This window comes from Mastomys coucha, unplaced genomic scaffold, assembly GCF_008632895.1.
Source record: "Mastomys coucha isolate ucsf_1 unplaced genomic scaffold, UCSF_Mcou_1 pScaffold22, whole genome shotgun sequence".
Lineage (NCBI taxonomy): Eukaryota > Metazoa > Chordata > Mammalia > Rodentia > Muridae > Mastomys > Mastomys coucha.
Genome location: NW_022196905.1, coordinates 249,372,444 through 249,390,641, shown reverse-complemented (window position 1 = coordinate 249,390,641; position 18,198 = coordinate 249,372,444). Strand labels below are relative to the sequence as shown.

The 18,198-nt window shown below is 41.3% G+C and overlaps 1 protein-coding gene across 1 annotated transcript in view; it reads left to right on the top strand.

Moving 5' to 3' along the window:
- Glg1 (golgi glycoprotein 1) overlaps positions 1–18,198 on the top strand; it is a 104,620-nt gene that overhangs the window by 70,003 nt on the left and 16,419 nt on the right. The window contains exons 9-17 of the mRNA XM_031341453.1: positions 3,989–4,110; positions 5,786–5,887; positions 7,997–8,150; positions 9,746–9,883; positions 12,979–13,065; positions 13,918–13,980; positions 14,702–14,815; positions 16,087–16,175; positions 17,868–17,985. Coding sequence (XP_031197313.1) covers positions 3,989–4,110; positions 5,786–5,887; positions 7,997–8,150; positions 9,746–9,883; positions 12,979–13,065; positions 13,918–13,980; positions 14,702–14,815; positions 16,087–16,175; positions 17,868–17,985 — 987 coding nt within the window. The remainder of the gene's footprint in view (positions 1–3,988; positions 4,111–5,785; positions 5,888–7,996; positions 8,151–9,745; positions 9,884–12,978; positions 13,066–13,917; positions 13,981–14,701; positions 14,816–16,086; positions 16,176–17,867; positions 17,986–18,198) is intronic.

The following is an 18,198-nucleotide window of genomic DNA, read 5'->3' as shown; positions in this document are numbered from 1 at the left end:
TTTATTATTATATGTAAGTACACTGTAGCTGTCTTCAGACGCACCAGAAGAGGGCATCAGATCTCATTCTGGGTGGTTGTGAGCCACCATGTGGTTGCTGGGGATTGAACTCAGGACCTTCTGAAGAGCAGTTGGCGCTCTTACCCGCTGAGCCATCTCTCCAGCCCTGTTATTTTTTTTTATTGGATAAATCCTTGTGCAATTTAGAATACCAAGTGCAACCCTCTACCATGTAGCACTCTCTATAATGACTTTCCCTTTTAAAACACAAAAGATACTTTAGTTTTATAACCTAAGTCATGCTTTAGGGAACCACAATTCATTTGTTACTTTGTTTGGGGTATTTTTATTAAAAACTAAATATTACTTGAATTTTGTTTTCTAGTTAATTATGTAAAATAAAAATTTTACACTCTATAACAAAAATTTATAGTCTAAAACACAAGTTTATATGAGCTTTAGATATGGAGTCAGTTTTTGTTAACCAGAGTGGATAATAACAGCAGTTATATTATGCATCTTATGCTGAGATGGGAAGACAAATGCAGCTATTCTCTAAAACAGCGAAATCAGCAAGAAGGCTGGCTTCTGGAGCCTGCTGTGTGATTGTGAAGATGGATGTGTAGTCCTGTTGGTTGGCAATTGCCCGGGTGCCCTTTGTGCCAGTGACTATGCCTGGCTGCAGTCCAGGATGAATCAGGAGAAAGCCTCTGCTGCATTTGCTTTTCATCCTTAATTCTGTCTAGTAAGGTTGTGGAAAGAGAATAGGAAAAAGAAGGAATCTATCTATAGTCAGCTTACACCTATTGTAAACTGTTCAGGAGAAAATAGACTGGACTCAACTCTATTTTGAGGCACACAGCTCACTCTGGAGATTTTTGGAAAGTTAGCTTTGTTAAAAGAAGTAGTGACTCAGCTTCAAAGATAACTAAGTTCCGCCTACACCACCCTTTGTGCCCAGAGGGGTGCTTTCCAAACCCAGAGGGTGAGCACAAATAGTGACTGCATTAAGACTGCTTAGGAAAGAAACATTTCATTTTTATTGTATGGATTTTCTCTCTCTTTTTTTAAAAGCCTTTTCTCACAAAAACTAAAGGCAGTAGTGAAGTCTTCCTTTGTCTTCTATATTATCTAGCCTTAGTCAAACTGAAGAATACATTCAAGCAATTTGGGTAGGTTTCTTTCATTTTGAAAAATTTCTTCCTTGACACAGGAGATTTGAACCTCTGTCTCTGTTTGGATTAATTTAGTGAACTGGTAATGGTTATCAGCAAGTACTGAACTGTAAAGTGTGTGGATAATTATTATACTTAATGAGTATAAACTCCTCCAGATTTACCATAGTTACCAACTATTCTATTGGGTTATGACTAATGACGTTCACCCCATGCTTTCTCACACCATGGATGACTGCATAATGTATTCTCCAGACAAATTCTCTCTGGAGCTTTGCTCCTGGCTTCTTTGTTAATGCCAGGGGCCAGAATGTATATACAGTCATAACATCAATTTATATTCTTTTTTCCTTTTTTTTTGTTTTTGTTTTTGTTTTGTTTTACATAGGCTCTCTCTATGTAGTCCTGGCTATTCTAGAACTTCCTATGTAGATCAGGCTAACCTTCAATTCACAGAGATCTACCTGCCTCTGCCTTCCAAGGCCTTGGATTAAAGGTGTCCCTTCATCATTACACCTGACTCAGTTTGTATTCCAATTGTGTATTTTCCACACTCAATGCTGAATTCTAAAATGGCAATTATTCCTTGAATTATTAACCTACTAGACTCCATGAATATTAGAAACAAACATTACTATCTTGATCTTGGTCATCAGGTGTCAAAATTTACTCACAAAGTAATTTTCCTATGAGCAAGCTACAATATTTTTTAGCTTTTCCAAATTACCACCAATAATGTATAGAAATACCTTCCATCCCAGAATATTGACATTCCCCCCCTCCCTCTTTAGTATAGAATAGAGTTTATTTTAGGGCACGGGGAGGGGAATTAAGAGGGTAGCAGAGGCAGAGAAAGGTAGAGAGAAGGAGAGAATAGAGAAGTAGGGGCTGGCTATGACCACATGGGGGGGGGGGAAGGGAATGGGAAGAGAGGGGGAACAAAAGGGCAAGAGGCAAGGGAGAGAAGCAGGAGTTAGAGCCATATTTCTCTTAATAATTCTTTCTAGGATAATAGAGTTGGGATTTGATCCTAAATCTTTAAGTATGTAAAGGGGCCAGAGCTTTCATATGAACCACTGTGGGATCCCAGGTCAGGTGTTCCAAGAAAGGACAAACCAGTGACACAGAAAATATTTCAACCTTGTTTGTTTGTTTGTTGAGACAAGGCTTTCTCTGTGTGGCCCAGGCTGTCCTGGAACTTACTCTGTAGACTAGGCTGGCCTGAAACTCAAAGATTCAACTGCATCTGCCTCCTGAGTGCTGGGGTTAAAGGCATATCCCTTCCAACCCCCAGCTGAAGTGTCTATTTCTTAAGGACGGGGGGGAAAAATAACTTAGAGCAGTAAGGGTTGTAATTTCTGTTTTTCTTTCTCTATTTAAGATTCCCAGTCCACAGCCCTATCTGCTCTCCATCTGTGGAAATAGTGATCTTGTGTCTATAAAATGCTTTGCAGTATACCTTAGTTTTTTCATGTGGTATCAAACATCTGTCTGTCTATCTGTTCTGGGATACGATATCACGGTGTAGCTGTCTTGGAACTCTAAACCAGGCTGGCTTTGAACTCACCTGCCTCTGCATCCTGAGTGTTGTGGTTAAAGACGTACATCACCACACTTGGCCATTTTTTAAAATCTGTAGTTAAAAGAACTAATATTTGGGGCTGGAGAGATGTTCTGGGGTTGAAATTAGCACTTGTGGCTCTTCCAGAGAATCTAAGTTAAATTTCCAGCACTCACATCATAACTTAAAACATCTGTAGCTCCAGTCCCAAGGAACCTGATGCCGTCTGCTGGCTTCCACAGGCACTGTATGTGCATGGGTTACATGTGGGCAAAACAGATGTACACATAAAATAAAAATGACAGAAAAAAAAGGAGTGAAAACTCAGTGACACATGAGACTGTGGCTCTCATAGCTCATGTAGCACAGGGACAGGCCAGACCTGCATGGGGTTCTGATCCACAGTCCCTGCAGGCCTCCACTCTGAGGCCCCTGTTTTCATTTACAGTAAGGGACAGGTCATGTGCAAGTAGATGGGAAGAGTGCATTCTCAGCCTCAGGTATTTTACAGCAAGCGTTATGCACTAATGCTTGTGTTATAAATATAGTAGGTAAAAAGTCATAAATTGTAAGCATTCTTTTCCTTCCCCTTTTTTGTTCATGATTGTCTGTCTGCTTTTTAGGATAGGATTTCTCTGTGTAACAGCCCTGGCTGGAACTCACTTTGTAGACCAGGCTGGTCTTTGAACTCAGAAGTCTGCCCACTTCTGCCTCCAGAGTGCTGGGATTAAAGGTGTGAGCTACCACTCTCTAGCACATTCCTGTTTTCTAACTCTAGCTATGAGTTAACTGAAATCTCTCGCATCCACCTTAATAAAGCATAGTATGCTTGGTTATGACACCGATGTCATTGCAAGAACATTTACAGCCTTTTTAGGATCAAATTGTTCTCCAATTGAGATGTCTTTTTCTTTTATTCTTCAACTCTGGCTTCCTTTGAAGCATCAGGTTGAGAAACTGATTAGTTGGGAACGAACTTGCATAGGCATGTTGTCCCTACTTGTTTTGCAGATGCCCCATGAAAGGGCAGACCAGGTAAGTGTGCAAGTTTCACAATGACTTCAACAGAAAACCTGGGGCAAGAGGCAAATGAGGGGAAAAAATTGGAAAATATTCCAACAGCGTTGTTCAGCATAGCCAGTAAAGTCTGTAGACGTTTGTTTGGGTTGTGTTATGACGGGCTGGGCCGAGCATCTGCTGGTGTGACATTGCTCTTCTCTGTACCTAAACTACCTTTTTCCCCTTAATCCAGCTTCAGACACTGATTCAGGAGACTGACCCCGGTGCAGACTACCGCATTGATCGAGCTTTGAATGAAGCTTGTGAATCTGTAATACAGACAGCCTGCAAACACATACGATCCGGAGACCCAATGTACGTACACTATCCATATTGTATTTTATTTGCCTACACAGAGACCATTCCCTCCAATGGCTTTTGAGTAGTTTGACATCTTGACTAACATTTTGTTGAACATGGATTCACACCAAACTTTTGCTAAAACTAATATTGAGACTTCTGATCTGCCTTACCCATGATATAGAAGCACCTAAACCTAGAAGTGTGATAGTATTTGTTAACAGTGACTGGGCATATGTGGAGCTCTCTGTTAGTCACTTAGTAGCTTCCTGTAATGCAAAGACTCTCAGGGTATCAGGATAAAGTGACACACTTGGCATTCTGTCTTTCTCATCTTTGTTTGTTTGTTTGGTTGGTTTTCTGAGACAGGGTTTCTCTGTATAACCCTGGCTGTCCTGGAACTCATTTTATAGAACAGGCTGGCCTCAGACTCAGAGTCCTGCCTGCCTTTGCCTCCCAAGTGATGAGATAAAAGGTGTACATCACTACACCTGGCATCCTAAGGTTTTTGCATTAGATGATGTATAGGTGTAGATGAGCATGGAAGATGGTTATAGTATAGTAACCATGGCAACCAGAAGGGGACGAGAAAGAGATTCATTTAACATGTATGGGTGTTTTCCCTGCATGCGTGTCTATGTACTGCTTACTTGCTGGTAACACACAGTAGCCAGAAAAGGGTGTCAGATTCCCTGGAACCAGAATAGTTATGGGGTGCTGGGAATTGAGCTGAATCCTGTTGAAGAACAGTCAGCGCTCTTAAACACTAACACGTCTCTCCATCCTCAACATCTTTGATTAAATACAATGTATAGCCCTTTGCTGGCTCTTGATTTGAACAAATACTTTAAAAGGCATGAGATAGTTGAAAATATTTAAGATGTGGAGACAACAAGGTTATGTTTGCTTGCTTGATTTGTTTGTTTGTTTGTTTGTTTTTTTAAGACAGAGTTACTCTATGTAGCCCTGGCTGTCCTGGAATTCACACAATAGATCAGGCTGGCCTCAAACTTGGATGGAGATCCTCCTTCCTTTGTTTCCCAAGTGCTAGGATTAAAGGCATATATCACCACTGCTTGGTCTAGGGTGTTTTTATTTGTTTTTTGTTTTTCAAGACAGGGTTTCTCTGTGTAGCCCTAGGTGTCCTGGAACTCACTCTGTAGACCAGGCTGGCCTTGAACTCAGAAATCCGGCTGCCTCTGCCTCCCAAGTGCTGGGATTAAAGGCATGTGCCACCACTGCCCAGCTCTGGTCTAGGTTTTTATTTTAGATGATGTGTTTCCCTTTTTTATTGTTACTTTTGATATGACAATGATCTCAAATTTTAGAGAAATAGGCTAAAGTATTTACTGAGATTTGTTTCAAATATTGCAAAAGTCATTGAGTTAAAACACAGTTAAAGGTTCACAAAAACTGTAGAGAGCAGAAGTGGCCAGTATACTATTCTCTACTCTTGTATATGTTGGAATGTTTTCATAAACTAAATAAAAATAAAACTGCTACACAGATCTTACATATGCAGAGTTTGAAGTCCAAAATGACTTAGAACCGGTAAAAGAAAAAATTACTGACAAGATCAGTTAATTTGTGTGGTTCTCAGAAAAATAAATCATGTCATCCTGGGGAATACATATTGAAATGAGTTTTGTCAAAACACTTCTTCATTACAATTTACCTCTTTAATGACCAGGATTCTTTCATGTCTGATGGAACATTTATACACAGAGAAAATGGTGGAAGACTGTGAACACCGTCTCTTAGAGCTACAGTATTTTATCTCTCGGGATTGGAAGTGAGTATTTTAAAAACAATGGAAGGCACTGCCTCATTCTGTTCCCTTGTGTTGTCAATATCAAAAGAATGGGTGTGTGTAAAGGGAAGAATTTAATAGTTTATTAGTGTGTACATGTGTGGGATATGTGTCTGTTTGCCACAGTGAGCTGATGGAGGTCAGAGGACAACTTTATGGAGTCTGTTCTCTTATATCTATTCTTCCCTGCCCCCCCCCCCCCCCCCCCCCCCCCCCCCCCCACACACACACACACACAGTTTTTTGAGACAGGGTCTCTCACTCTGTAGACCAGGCTGGCTTCGAACTCAGAAATCCACCTGCCTCTGCCTCCCACGTGCTGGGATTAAAGGTGTGCGCCATCACTGCCTGGCCCCTCCACTCTTAAATAGGTTCTGAGAATCAGACTAGGGTCACCAGGCTTAAACCATAAAGTGCTTTATCCACCAAATCATCTCAGCAGTCCACATGAGTTTTTAAACCCAGGGCTTTATACTGTAGAGTATACACTCCTCTGCTAATCTGTGTCCCTGCACCCTACTTTTATATTTTATGATAATAAGTAAAAATTCTTTTCAAACTCTTGGATAGCTAATTATCTCTAACCCCCAGAAAACTTACTCTTCCTGCTCCTAGAGCAGTATCTAAAAGCAGAGTTAACCCACTGCTAACCTGCACCAAGGATTCCTGTTCACTGCTACTTTGGAAGTTGGACTCAAAACAGTTTCTAATAACACAAATATCTATTGAGAAAGAGCCCCAGTACTTGTACAGACAGCAAGAGCATCTTCAGCTTTGATTCTAAAAGGATAGCATTACATATATGACAGTTTGATTATCTTATCCTGTTAGCAAGATAAAAAAGATGGATGAACTAGGAGTGTGTGTTCTTACAGTCAAAATCACTGATATTTATTGGCTGTGTCACCTCCTCCTCTTCTATACTCGGTTCTTTTCCATCTAGTGCTGTTGACCCTGGGTTCCACTGCTGCTTCTACTTCCCATATGCTGCTTCCTATTTAACTAATTTAAATCAATATACTGTGATCTTTACTCTTTTTTGATGATTAATTTATATTTTATTGACATGTGTCAATAAAAAAAGTTATTTGCGGTTTGATATGTTTTTATGGATTCATCTGGAAGGCCAGGCATTATGGCATATGAGTGCATATGTGCATAATGAGTGCTAAAGCAGAATATTGCAAGTTTAAGACAGCCCTTGACTATAGAGCAAGACCCTGTTTCAAACAAGTGAATAGGTATGGAAAGGGATCAGAGGGAAATGGATGACTGCTTTCCTGAGCTTCCTCAAGCTATCTGAACTGAAAGAACTTTGAGTTTGCTGCACTTCTCCCCAAGACAGTGATTTCTCTTCCTCTCCTTACTCTTTTCTCCTTTGACCAAAAATATGCTTCATAATCTCATAAGAGCTTAATATTAGCATCTCTCCTTCCACTAAATAGCTCTCCCTACAGTTTATAATAAAATGTGACCAGAATCAGGCATTCCTTAGTCTGATTTAGAGAAAACAAGTAGGGTCAGTGCATCATCATGTCCTCAGATGATTCAGAATTAAATTTTTTATAACTTGATAAGCAATTTTCAGGTTAATTGAAGAAACCACTGCTTTATCTTCCATAAGAAGATGGAGAAATTGGTTTTGTTGTTGAGTGTTCTGAGTAGGAGACTCGTTCCTGTGATTTCCTGATCTTGTTGACGCTAGGATATCAAATAGGGTTGCGTTGCATTGTGAATTGCCTAGGCAAGCAGCAAACCTAGTTTTACTGTTTGCTGTCTCGGCCTGCTGAGTCTTACAGTAACAGTGGGTACCTTAGAGTCTTTGAGGAAGAGTATGTCTTCTGTGTGAAGATTTCTATACATTGACTGTTGTGTCATTTTGAGTAGCCTGCTCATGCTTGTAATCTCACTTTAGAAAGTGGAGGCAGGAGGAACAAGAGTTCATCCTCAGCTACACAGCAGCTTCAAAGCCAGCCTGAATTATATAGAACCCTGTCTGAAAGGAGAGGTGTGGGGCCAGCAAAACCCTTAGAATATATGAGAAGGAAAATACGGAAAGTAGTGTTTCTCTTTTAACTCTTAACCTTCTAGGTTGGACCCTGTTTTATACCGAAAATGCCAGGGAGATGCTTCCCGCCTTTGCCATGCCCATGGTTGGAATGAGACCAGTGAACTTATGCCTCCTGGAGCTGTGTTTTCTTGCCTGTACAGACACGCCTACCGCACAGAAGAGCAAGGAAGGAGGGTATGCCATCACTCTTGGTTTTCCCTACTGTCATTTGTTTTCTACCTGTTCTGGTTTCTGTCATCACAAGGAAGCCTTGAAGGTATGTGTGGTAGAATGGGAGGATGCTCTACACTTAGAAATGCAGTCCATGGGTGAGCATCCCTGCTGCTGCAGCTGTCCCTCCAGCTTCTCGCCTGTGTGTTGGTTTGTCTTTGTTCAAAACAAAAGATGTGGGGAAGCAGTCCAGGTTTTCTCTTTAAATTTTCAAAATCCAAATTACAAATGGAGAAAGAAAAAAAAAAACAAATTACAAATGGACATTAAATTCTGCTGTTCTAACTACTTAGCTTTAAAGATCCATTAGAAGCTTTTAGCTGGGGCACAAATAGTTCTTTAGGCTTCTACACCTTTGGCAGCAAGACACAAATGCTTTATATTAATGAGACTGCTCTGGCAATGCACTAGTTGAAGTAGACGCCTCCATACAAGCGTCTTGGCATCTCCCTGCCCCAGTTGCTACCCTTTATGATATTTGTGTGAGCTTCTTGTCTTCTGCTGCCGCCTAGACATGCTGCTATCTCTCACTTTGAGACCTTATTGAATGTTATTTCTGCATATGTTACAGATGGTAGCCATGTTTTTACTTTATATACTTGAGTACAGATACCCCCTCTGAGCCTAGTCTATGTGTCTAGGATTCAGACCTAGGAGGTACAACTAGAAAATATCATACTATAATAGCTAAAGATGACTCCAATTTTTATATTTTTATTCTCCCCGTCCCCGTCCCCTCCTGTGTGTGAGTGTGTGTGTGTGTGTTTATATGTTTATGGAGACAGGGTTTCTGTCTGAAGCCCTGGATGTCCTGGAACTAGCTTTGTAGGCCAGGCTAGCCCCTAACTCTCAGAGATACACTTGGTTCTGCCTCCCGGGTGATGGTTGTGAGCGACAGACACCCTCCTCAGTTTTTATTCTGTCATATCAGATATTCTTGTATCTTCTGTTGGTCACGCAGTAGAAAGTTCTTTCCCTTGTAAAGAAAGAAAGAATTGAATCACTTATGCTAACTTTTTAGAAATTTTTATTATTATTTTTAAGATTTATGTTATGTATGTCAGTACACTACAGCTGTCTTCAGATACCAGAAGAGGGCATCAGATCCCAATTCAGACGGTTATAAACCACCATGTGGTTGCTGGGAATTGAACTAAGGACCTCTGGAAGAGCAAGCAGTCAGTGCTCTTAACTTCTGAGTCATCTCTCCAAACCCCTAGATTTCTTCTATTACATTTTTGTTTTGTATACACACACACACACACGCGCACACCGTTTATGTATGTATGTACAGCATGGTATGCATGTAGAAGTCAGAAGACAACTTGTAGAAGTTTGTTTCTTCTTCCACCATGTAATGAAAATGTTGACTCAGAACAAACATCTTGTAGAGTTGCCCTTCTAGCAACTTCCTAAAGCATTTAGTTCTTGTCCTAGTAGATAGCATTTGGGATAGAGTTTGAGGGGTAAACTACAGACCTGGTTATTTGCTCTGCCTAGGGACTTCATGTATCTGTTTCTTTTATCTTTAAAGTCTCTTGCTCATTCTTTCTCTGTAGCTCTCACGAGAATGCCGAGCTGAAGTCCAGCGGATCCTGCACCAGCGAGCCCTGGATGTTAAGCTGGATCCTGCCCTCCAGGACAAGTGCCTGATAGACCTAGGGAAGTGGTGCAGTGAAAAGACAGAGACGGGTCAGGTCAGTGACAGCTGCCACATGCTTTTCCTAAAGTCCCCATGGTGGCCAGCTCAGTGATTGCTGGTGGGATTTGTTATCTTTCCTAGAAGAAACTCACCAGAGTTGGTTTGTTGTTGTTGTTGTTGTTTTGTTTTTGGCATTTTTTTAATGATTCTATTTATCTTATATATGTGAGTATAATGACTCTGTCTTCAGACAGACCAGAAGAGGGTATCAGATCCCATTACAGATGGTTGTGTGCCACAATGTAGTTGCTGGGATTTGAACTCAGGACCTCTGGAAGAGCAGTCAGTACTTTTAACCACTGAGCCAACTCTCCAGCGCCTGTTTTTTGTTTGTATATCTAAGAATAACTATATTTTCATATGTTTTAATGTTACGGTTTCTGTATTTTTAGAGTTGATTATTTTCCCTCTTTGTTTAAAGTTTAGGGCAAAAGAATCTAAGAAGATGACTCAGAGGTTAAGAGTACTTGTTGCTTTGGAAAACAACTGAGGTTCTGTTCCCAGCACCCACACGCTGGCTCACAACCATCTGTAACTCCAGTTTCCAGAGGACCTGATTCCTTTCTTCTGACTTTTGCAGGCCTAGGCATGCACATGTTGCATATACATAACATTCAGTAAAAACACTTACATATTTAAACTAAAATCTAAAAATTTTTAAAATGAAAGAAATCTTAGAAGCAAAATATGTCCTGCTCTGAAGAAAATATAAGATTTTGTGGTAGGCATTGTTTGTGCTAGACATTCCATCTTCCTTAGCATAGTTCCCTTTTCTTTCCTCATTTTTAATTCATTCTTTTCTATTTTTTCAATTTGTTTTCTAACATTTACAGACTACATTAAATCCTTTTGTGATAGCAATGTACAATATATTCATATCTGTCTCATATATACCAGTAGATAATGTGCTTGCCCTAAAGCAGCCCTACAAGATACATGGATATGGAGTTATTTTTCTACTTAGTTGATCACATTGAGACTCAGAGAAGAAAACTTCCTTCCAAAAAACTCAAAGCTAAGAATTTATTCATTATAACCTCTCCACAAAGAATAAACCAGCCGGGCGGTGGTGGCGCACGCCTTTAATCCCAGGACTTGGGAGGCAGAGGCAGGTGGATTTCTGAGTTCGAGGCCAGCCTGGTCCACAGAGTGAATTCCAGGACAGTCAGAGCTACACACAGGAACCCTGTCTCGGAAAAAAAAAAAAAAAAAAAAGGAATAAAGCAGAAAAAAAGTAGCCTCAATACTTAAGTGCCTTCTGTGACTGGTCTCTAAGAGTATGTGTCTAGTTTGGGGAAAGTGTCGCTGCAGATTATGAGCAAGGCAGTGTTTCTTCATCATGGAGCAAGGTAATCAGTAAAGAGCAGGTGCTCGTTTAGAAAGAGCCTCATATTAGAATAAGGACTGAACTTAGGCCTCTGGGCTTCATTTATACCATGACAGACACCTGGAATTTTCAAAGTCACATATAGCTAGATATGGTAGTACATGAGGTTAATAAGTCTCAGAGCACTGGGGAAGTGGAAGCAGGATGGTCAAACTCAAAGATAGCTGTGGCATCCAGGCATGCCAGGTTTACACCTTTAATCCCAGCACTCAGCTGGAGTTTGAGGAGCTTGCTCTGCATTAGATAGTTAAAGCCCGTCTCAAAAGACAAGAACAGCAGCAAAAGATAGTCTTTGTACATAAAGGATTTGGCGCCAGCTAGGATGCATGAAATTTTGTTTCAAACAATGAGGCCGAGTTGGTAAAGTGCTTATTTGACAAACATAGGTTTGGTGCTCAGCACTCAAGTGAAAACAGGGTGAGGTGGCTCTTACTTATAATACCAGCACCTGGGAAGGAGAAACAGGCAGGTCCCTGGAGTTCACTGTGAAACCATCCTAACCAAATTGGCAATCCCCTACATCCCAGTGAAAGACCTTGTCTGGCAAACAGGTTGGACAGTTACTAAGGAACAACACCCAAGGTTGACCTCTGAGCTCCATGTGCCTGTGCACACACACCTATACATGTATGTAATGCCTACACATGCATGTAGTGAGGAGAGAGCACAAGGCCCTGCTTACCCTTCCCTGAAGATTACAGTCAGTGAATGACCATGAAGAAATTTTTTTTTATTCATTTATTTCTTATTTATTGACATATGGTCTCATTAGGTAGCGCTGGCTGGCCTGGAACTTAGTACATAGACCAGGCTGGCCTCATACAAAGATCTTTCTGCCTCTGCTTACCTGAGTGCTGAGATTAAAAGTATGTGTCACTATATCCAGCTATGAAATCTTATTCAGTAGTGCTAAGATATCCTAGCAGTCCGGCTCCAGGTAATACAACAAAATCACACAGGTTATGTAGGGAAAGTCACAGGACTCGGGAGAGAAGCAACAAAGACCTGAGCTGGAAATGGGCTTCTATAAGATTTCTTGAGGGTAGAGCATTATAGGGTAGCATGGTATTGGTACGATTCTGTGGTCTGATTTTGGGCTTGGCTGTATTCTGGGAGGGTGGGGCCTGGTGGTTGGCTGTTCTCAGGAGCTGGGCCTGACCACGCAAGGGCTTTGCAAGTAGTGTAGACCATGCTTCTATAAATAAGTATGTACATGTACCTCTATAAATAACACTAATTACTGGGTCATATACAGAGATACCAAGGAACTGTCACATTGGGTTTGGACATTTTAAAGAAACACTGTAATTACTTACCAAGAGTATTGAATATCATTTTCATTACTTGTGTACACGTGGCACATAGACATACATGCAGGCAAAAATTCTTACACATAAAGTAATTTTTAAAAAACAGCCTGCTAAAGTTTATAGGCTGAGGTTTATAGTTTGAAGACAGCTGAGTAGTTCCCATTGGGCTTGTAAATTTGGCCTTCTGAATTTGCATGACTTGTTGTGCCCCTTGACCCTCAACCACTGGGTTACATCAAGCAACATGTCACACCTTAGTTTTAGAAATATGAAGCTTTTGTGTTCAGTTTAATGAGGGAGTTTTAAAGGGAAGATGAATTCAAAGGAAGCAGAGACCAAGTCCCACTTCCCCTGTTCATTTACGTGACTGAAGGGCTTGCCTTTTATGTTCAGGAGCTTGAGTGCCTTCAAGACCATCTGGATGACTTGGCTGTGGAGTGCAGAGACATAGTGGGCAACCTCACAGAGTTAGAGTCTGAGGTAAGTAGTGGGCAACTCCCAGAGGGGAGCTCCTGCATTACTCAGCACTTTTGTTCCCATATCTCTGTGAGTTTGAGGCCAGCCTGGTCTATAGAGCAAGTTCTAGGACAACCAGAATTGTTACAGAGAAACTTTGTCACAAAACAAAAGAACAAAACAAACAAAAGGGAGGAGGAAGGAATAGAAGTAGGAAGATGGGAAGAGGAAAGTAGTTGTCCATTGTGCTGAGGTCTGACCCCTTGTATTCCTGCTCCAGAAGCTGTATAACTGCCTATACAGTTTGTTCTTTGTTTTTTTCTTCAAAGTTACTGTGTTTTAGAACTTTTCTCACTTGAGAAAAGATGGCTCCTGCACTTCAGGTCTGCATTACATTGAAAAGCCATAGTCTCTTTAATCTGAAGCTCTTTAGTGAGGTCATTTGGTACTATTTCTATGCTTAATAAAGTCGTGGGACTTCCAGTTATACATGAAAGATTGAACACATGTATATCCCTTTTATACCCTGAAACCTACTAAAATATAAAACATGAGATTAAAAAGCCCAATAGGTGTAGACAGTACTGTTCAGAAATAGAGAGATCATAAAAACTCCAGAGATCTTGCGTGCTGTAATATTATTACAAAGTATTTTATCTCCCCGTTCTTAATTCTGCCTCTTCAGTTGTTCACCTTGATGAAGGATCTCCTTGCCAGGCACTTTAATACCCGCACTCAGACAGAGGCAAGTGGATCTCTGATTTCTAACTGCAGATATACAGTTAAGATAGGGACACACACACACACACCTATAGCCTCCTCCTCTATCCCTGGCCTTTGTATAGCAGAGTAATTAATCTACTTTATCTTCTACAGGATATACAAATAGAAGCTTTGCTGATGAGAGCCTGTGAGCCTATAATTCAGAACTTTTGCCATGTAAGTGATATATGTAGGAACAAGTGTTACTAACAGAACCAAATTCAATGGGACTTTGGGCCCCAAGGGTATGGGTTCATTTCTGTCTTCAGTATACATTATTGTTGAATGATAACCAGCTTTAGCAAGTAAAATTTGGAACTGAAAACACGAATGAGGGAGAGGCCAACATCCGGAAACCCTGTTTGATTGTAGAACTTAATTCCAGCAGTTGGTAGCACTCTGTAGTGGAGCAGTGTGTGGCTAGCAGCAGTGGATAAGATAACCTTATAAGAAAAGATACAAGAGGGAACTGAGGGTGTGGCTGAGTTGCTTCTCAGGAGCTATTAGCAGTGGCAGTAACTAGTAAACTGTATCCATTACGCCTTGGTGCTGAGGGACTCCCTTACCTTGTTTCTTACTTATGCTTTTTTAGATTGTATGAGGGAAGTACATTTAGTAACCTTTAAGATCTGACAGATATGGATCATCCCTGAAGCCACTGCTGGCATTATACAAGGAAGTAGTGATCGTCCTCCCGGCAGGTGTTCCTGCTTCATGAATTTTATTCTGCTGAATTGCTATCTTTCCTGATTTCTCAAGCTTGTTTTTGAAGAATTTATGACATCATTATCTTGAAGACTTCGAGGGTCACACTCCTTTTCACATTTTCATGGATGGCACTATAGATTGTATTGTTAATTGTGACACATAAAGTATAAGTGTGTACTGTCTTCCCCAGGATGTGGCAGACAACCAGATCGACTCTGGGGACCTGATGGAGTGTCTGATCCAGAACAAGCACCAGAAGGACATGAATGAGAAGTGTGCCATTGGCGTCACTCACTTCCAGCTGGTCAGTGCCCTTCCTGTCTCTGCTGCTGTGGTGACTGCAAGATAGCTAGCTCTCCCCTGCTTCACAGTAGCCACGCAGCTCTGTTCTTCCCAAACTTCTCAATAAATAGGACTTTCTCAACAGCTTAGCATGTAGTGAAATGAGACCTAGTCCCAGGAAACATTCATTACGGGGGAGAGAGGCAAGAGAACCAACAGCTCCTGCTCTGGCTGTAGTGCTCACACTAAGTGATGCACATGTCACTGGGATCTGTAGTTCTGTGTGGAGGATGTCCATCAATGCACTGATCCCTGACTGGAGCCTCTCTTCTGCTCCTACTGTATATTCTCTCTCTCTCTCTCTCCTTCTCTCTCTCTCTCTTTCTCTCTTTCTCTCTCTTTCTCCCTCTTTCTCTCTCTGTCTCTCCCCTCCCTCCCTCCTCTTCTCTTTCCCCCTCTCTTTCTCCCACTGTGTGCTGGGGATTAAACCCCAGGGTCTCACCTTATAAGCAGTTTTCTACTGCAATAAATTCCTATACAGTATATCTGCCTTTTTTTTTTCCTTTTTAAATCATTCACCTCAGATTTACCATCGAGTAATATGGTTGGGCTAGTTTCCTGGTAATAAGAAGCAGCTAAGGATGTTGGGTATAGCAAGCACTTTGTTCAGAGAGGATGATTTGTCAGTTAGCTGAGGTTATTGACTTTTTCTCAGAACCAGTAGCCCATATGCTTGCATTCCATTATGTTTGTTAATAGACACTCTTGCCCTGATGGAATATAGACTCTAATAAAAGATGCCAGAATAGGTGTAGTATATATCGTAGCTGCACGAGCAGGGCTGGTTCAAGGAACAAAAACAAAGCCAGAACAGGGACTGTGGAATGAAGGGACTGTGAGAGAACACACTAAGATAGACTCCTAGGGGATAGCAGCATGAATCATGTTTATGCCAGAGAAACACTGTCCATATAGTGAGCTCAGATGTGTGGTTTGAAGTACAGGAAGACCATTGTGCTGTCATGGGGGAGACATGAGATCTCAGCAGACTGTGAAAGGTCTTATGACCAGCCTTAAACTTGCTATATCGCCAAGGATGACCTTGAACCTCTAATTTTCCTGTGCTGTGTCTCCCAAGTGCTGGTGTCGAGGGCATGTGTTTTATGTAATGCCAGTTTTGTGCATGCTAGCCAATTGCATCCTCAGCCTGTGATTTTTGTTTGACTGAAATGTCATTCATTGTTCTTAATCGTAACTTGCCACACAAAGCTGGTTTCCTTTCTCATCTTTCAGGTACAGATGAAGGATTTTCGATTCTCTTACAAGTTCAAAATGGCCTGCAAGGAGGATGTGTTAAAACTTTGCCCCAACATAAAAAAGAAGTATGTATCTCTTAACTGATTTGTTCTGCTTCCCAAGCCTCCCTCGGCTGCTGAATAAGTGTGTAGGGTGTGAGTCACAGAGGCCTTCTGTGTGTGTCTCTTTGGTAATCTAATCAAACTGGCATCATCTGCCAGACGATGGCCACAGCTGCCTACAGCCACACTTGTCCATGGCCATGGGTCTTCTCAAAAGAAAAGCTCCTGAAGTATGGGAATACTCTTGATTTTTTTTTTCCCCCCAGGTTCAGACTGCTTGTCTGAGTCAGGTATAGGGAGCACCCAGAAAAGGAAATTGCTGACACAGAGCCTTTTTTTTTTTTTTTTTTTTTTTTTTTTTTTTAATTTTTCGAGACAGGGTTTGTCTGTGTAGCTCTGGCTGTCCTGGAACTCACTCTGTAGACCAGGCTGGCCTCGAACTCAGAAATCCGCCTGTCTCTGCCTCCCAAGTGCTGGGATTAAAGGCATGCGCCACCACTGCCCAGTGGACACAGAGCCTTTTTCCAACATCACCCCAGTGTGTCATCACTGCAGAGAAGCAGCACAGGTCTCACTGAAGTAGAGCTTTAGGGAGGAAGTAGACCTTGATTTACTTGGGAACTGGGTCTTAATGAGGAAACTTGTAAGCTTTGACAGCACAGCTGCCCAAATCTTACAAGTTGTAAGGGGATGGGGTGGGGCCTGTTGCTTGGGCATATTTTCCCTTTTGTGATCAGGTTCCCATTTTGGACAGTTCCCTGCCTCTCACCCCCATGACTTCAGTGAATGTTTCACAGCGTATGAATGTTAAGAGCACCATTCTTGCTATGGTCACATTGTTCTTAATAAACAAGTATTGAATTGTCCTATCACTTAAGCTCTGTGTGGCCTCTATTACAGTCATCATTGAGGCTGCTGCCTGATTTCTGAAGGTGCAATAGGGCCGTATTCTAAAGGGATAGTACCAACCACTGTATGAACCTTTCCCTGTACTTGCATACCTATGACAACATTTAATACGTTTAACATATAAATTAGCCACAAGAAAATAATAGGTACTAAGTATATGCACAGTTGGGGTGGCACACATCTCTAATCTCAGAACTCAGGAGACAGAATAAGAACACTGAAGTCCAAGCCATTCTGGAATACATTGTGAGGCCCTGATTATTATTGTTGTTGTTCTTGTTTTTGTTTTAAGGAAAATTAAAACAATATACTCTATATAGTTATATGAATATAGAACTGGGAATTGGTGCACATGCCTTTAATCTCAGCACTCAGGCAGAAGAGGTAGGTGGATCTCTGAGCTCAAGGCCAGCCTGGCCTACATAGGATATTCTAGGATAGCCAAGGTTATACTGTCTCAAAAAAAAAGGATATATGAATGTAAATATTATCTATAGCTATATCCATAACAATCTCGGCATACTTTTTGCCCTTTCAAGTTTAGAACCTCACTTTTCAATCAAAGGGCATGATTGTGAGTGTTTATTTGCCATATCCGGGGTCTGGTCTTTTTGAGCCATTGTTAATAAGAGGACAGATGAATTATTTAGAACAACAGCAAGACTTGTAAAAAAGACATTTAAAAACACAGCTCTGTGTTTATGAATGAACTCTGAGTAAACAGCATGGCCCCTGCTCCTGTTTCAGCCTAGTGCTTGAACATTCACCCCATTGCAAACAGTCTAATGCATTCTCCTTCCATGGCAGGGTGGACGTAGTGATCTGCCTGAGCACCACTGTGCGCAACGACACTCTGCAGGAAGCCAAGGAGCACCGAGTGTCACTCAAGTGCCGCAAGCAGCTTCGTGTGGAGGAGCTGGAGATGGTAATGCCTCTAGAAAGCACAGTACTAGTGCTTAGTCAGCTGCAGAGGATGGAGAGGGAGATGGTTTCAATAGTTGGCAATCTTTCCATATGACATTAGCTTCTTTACTGTTTTGAGTTTGGTTTTAAATAAGTAGAACAATTTTAACCACACTACATGGGAAGCCAAACTAGGACAGACTCAAAGTCACTGCAGTCACTAAAGCAGTACTGT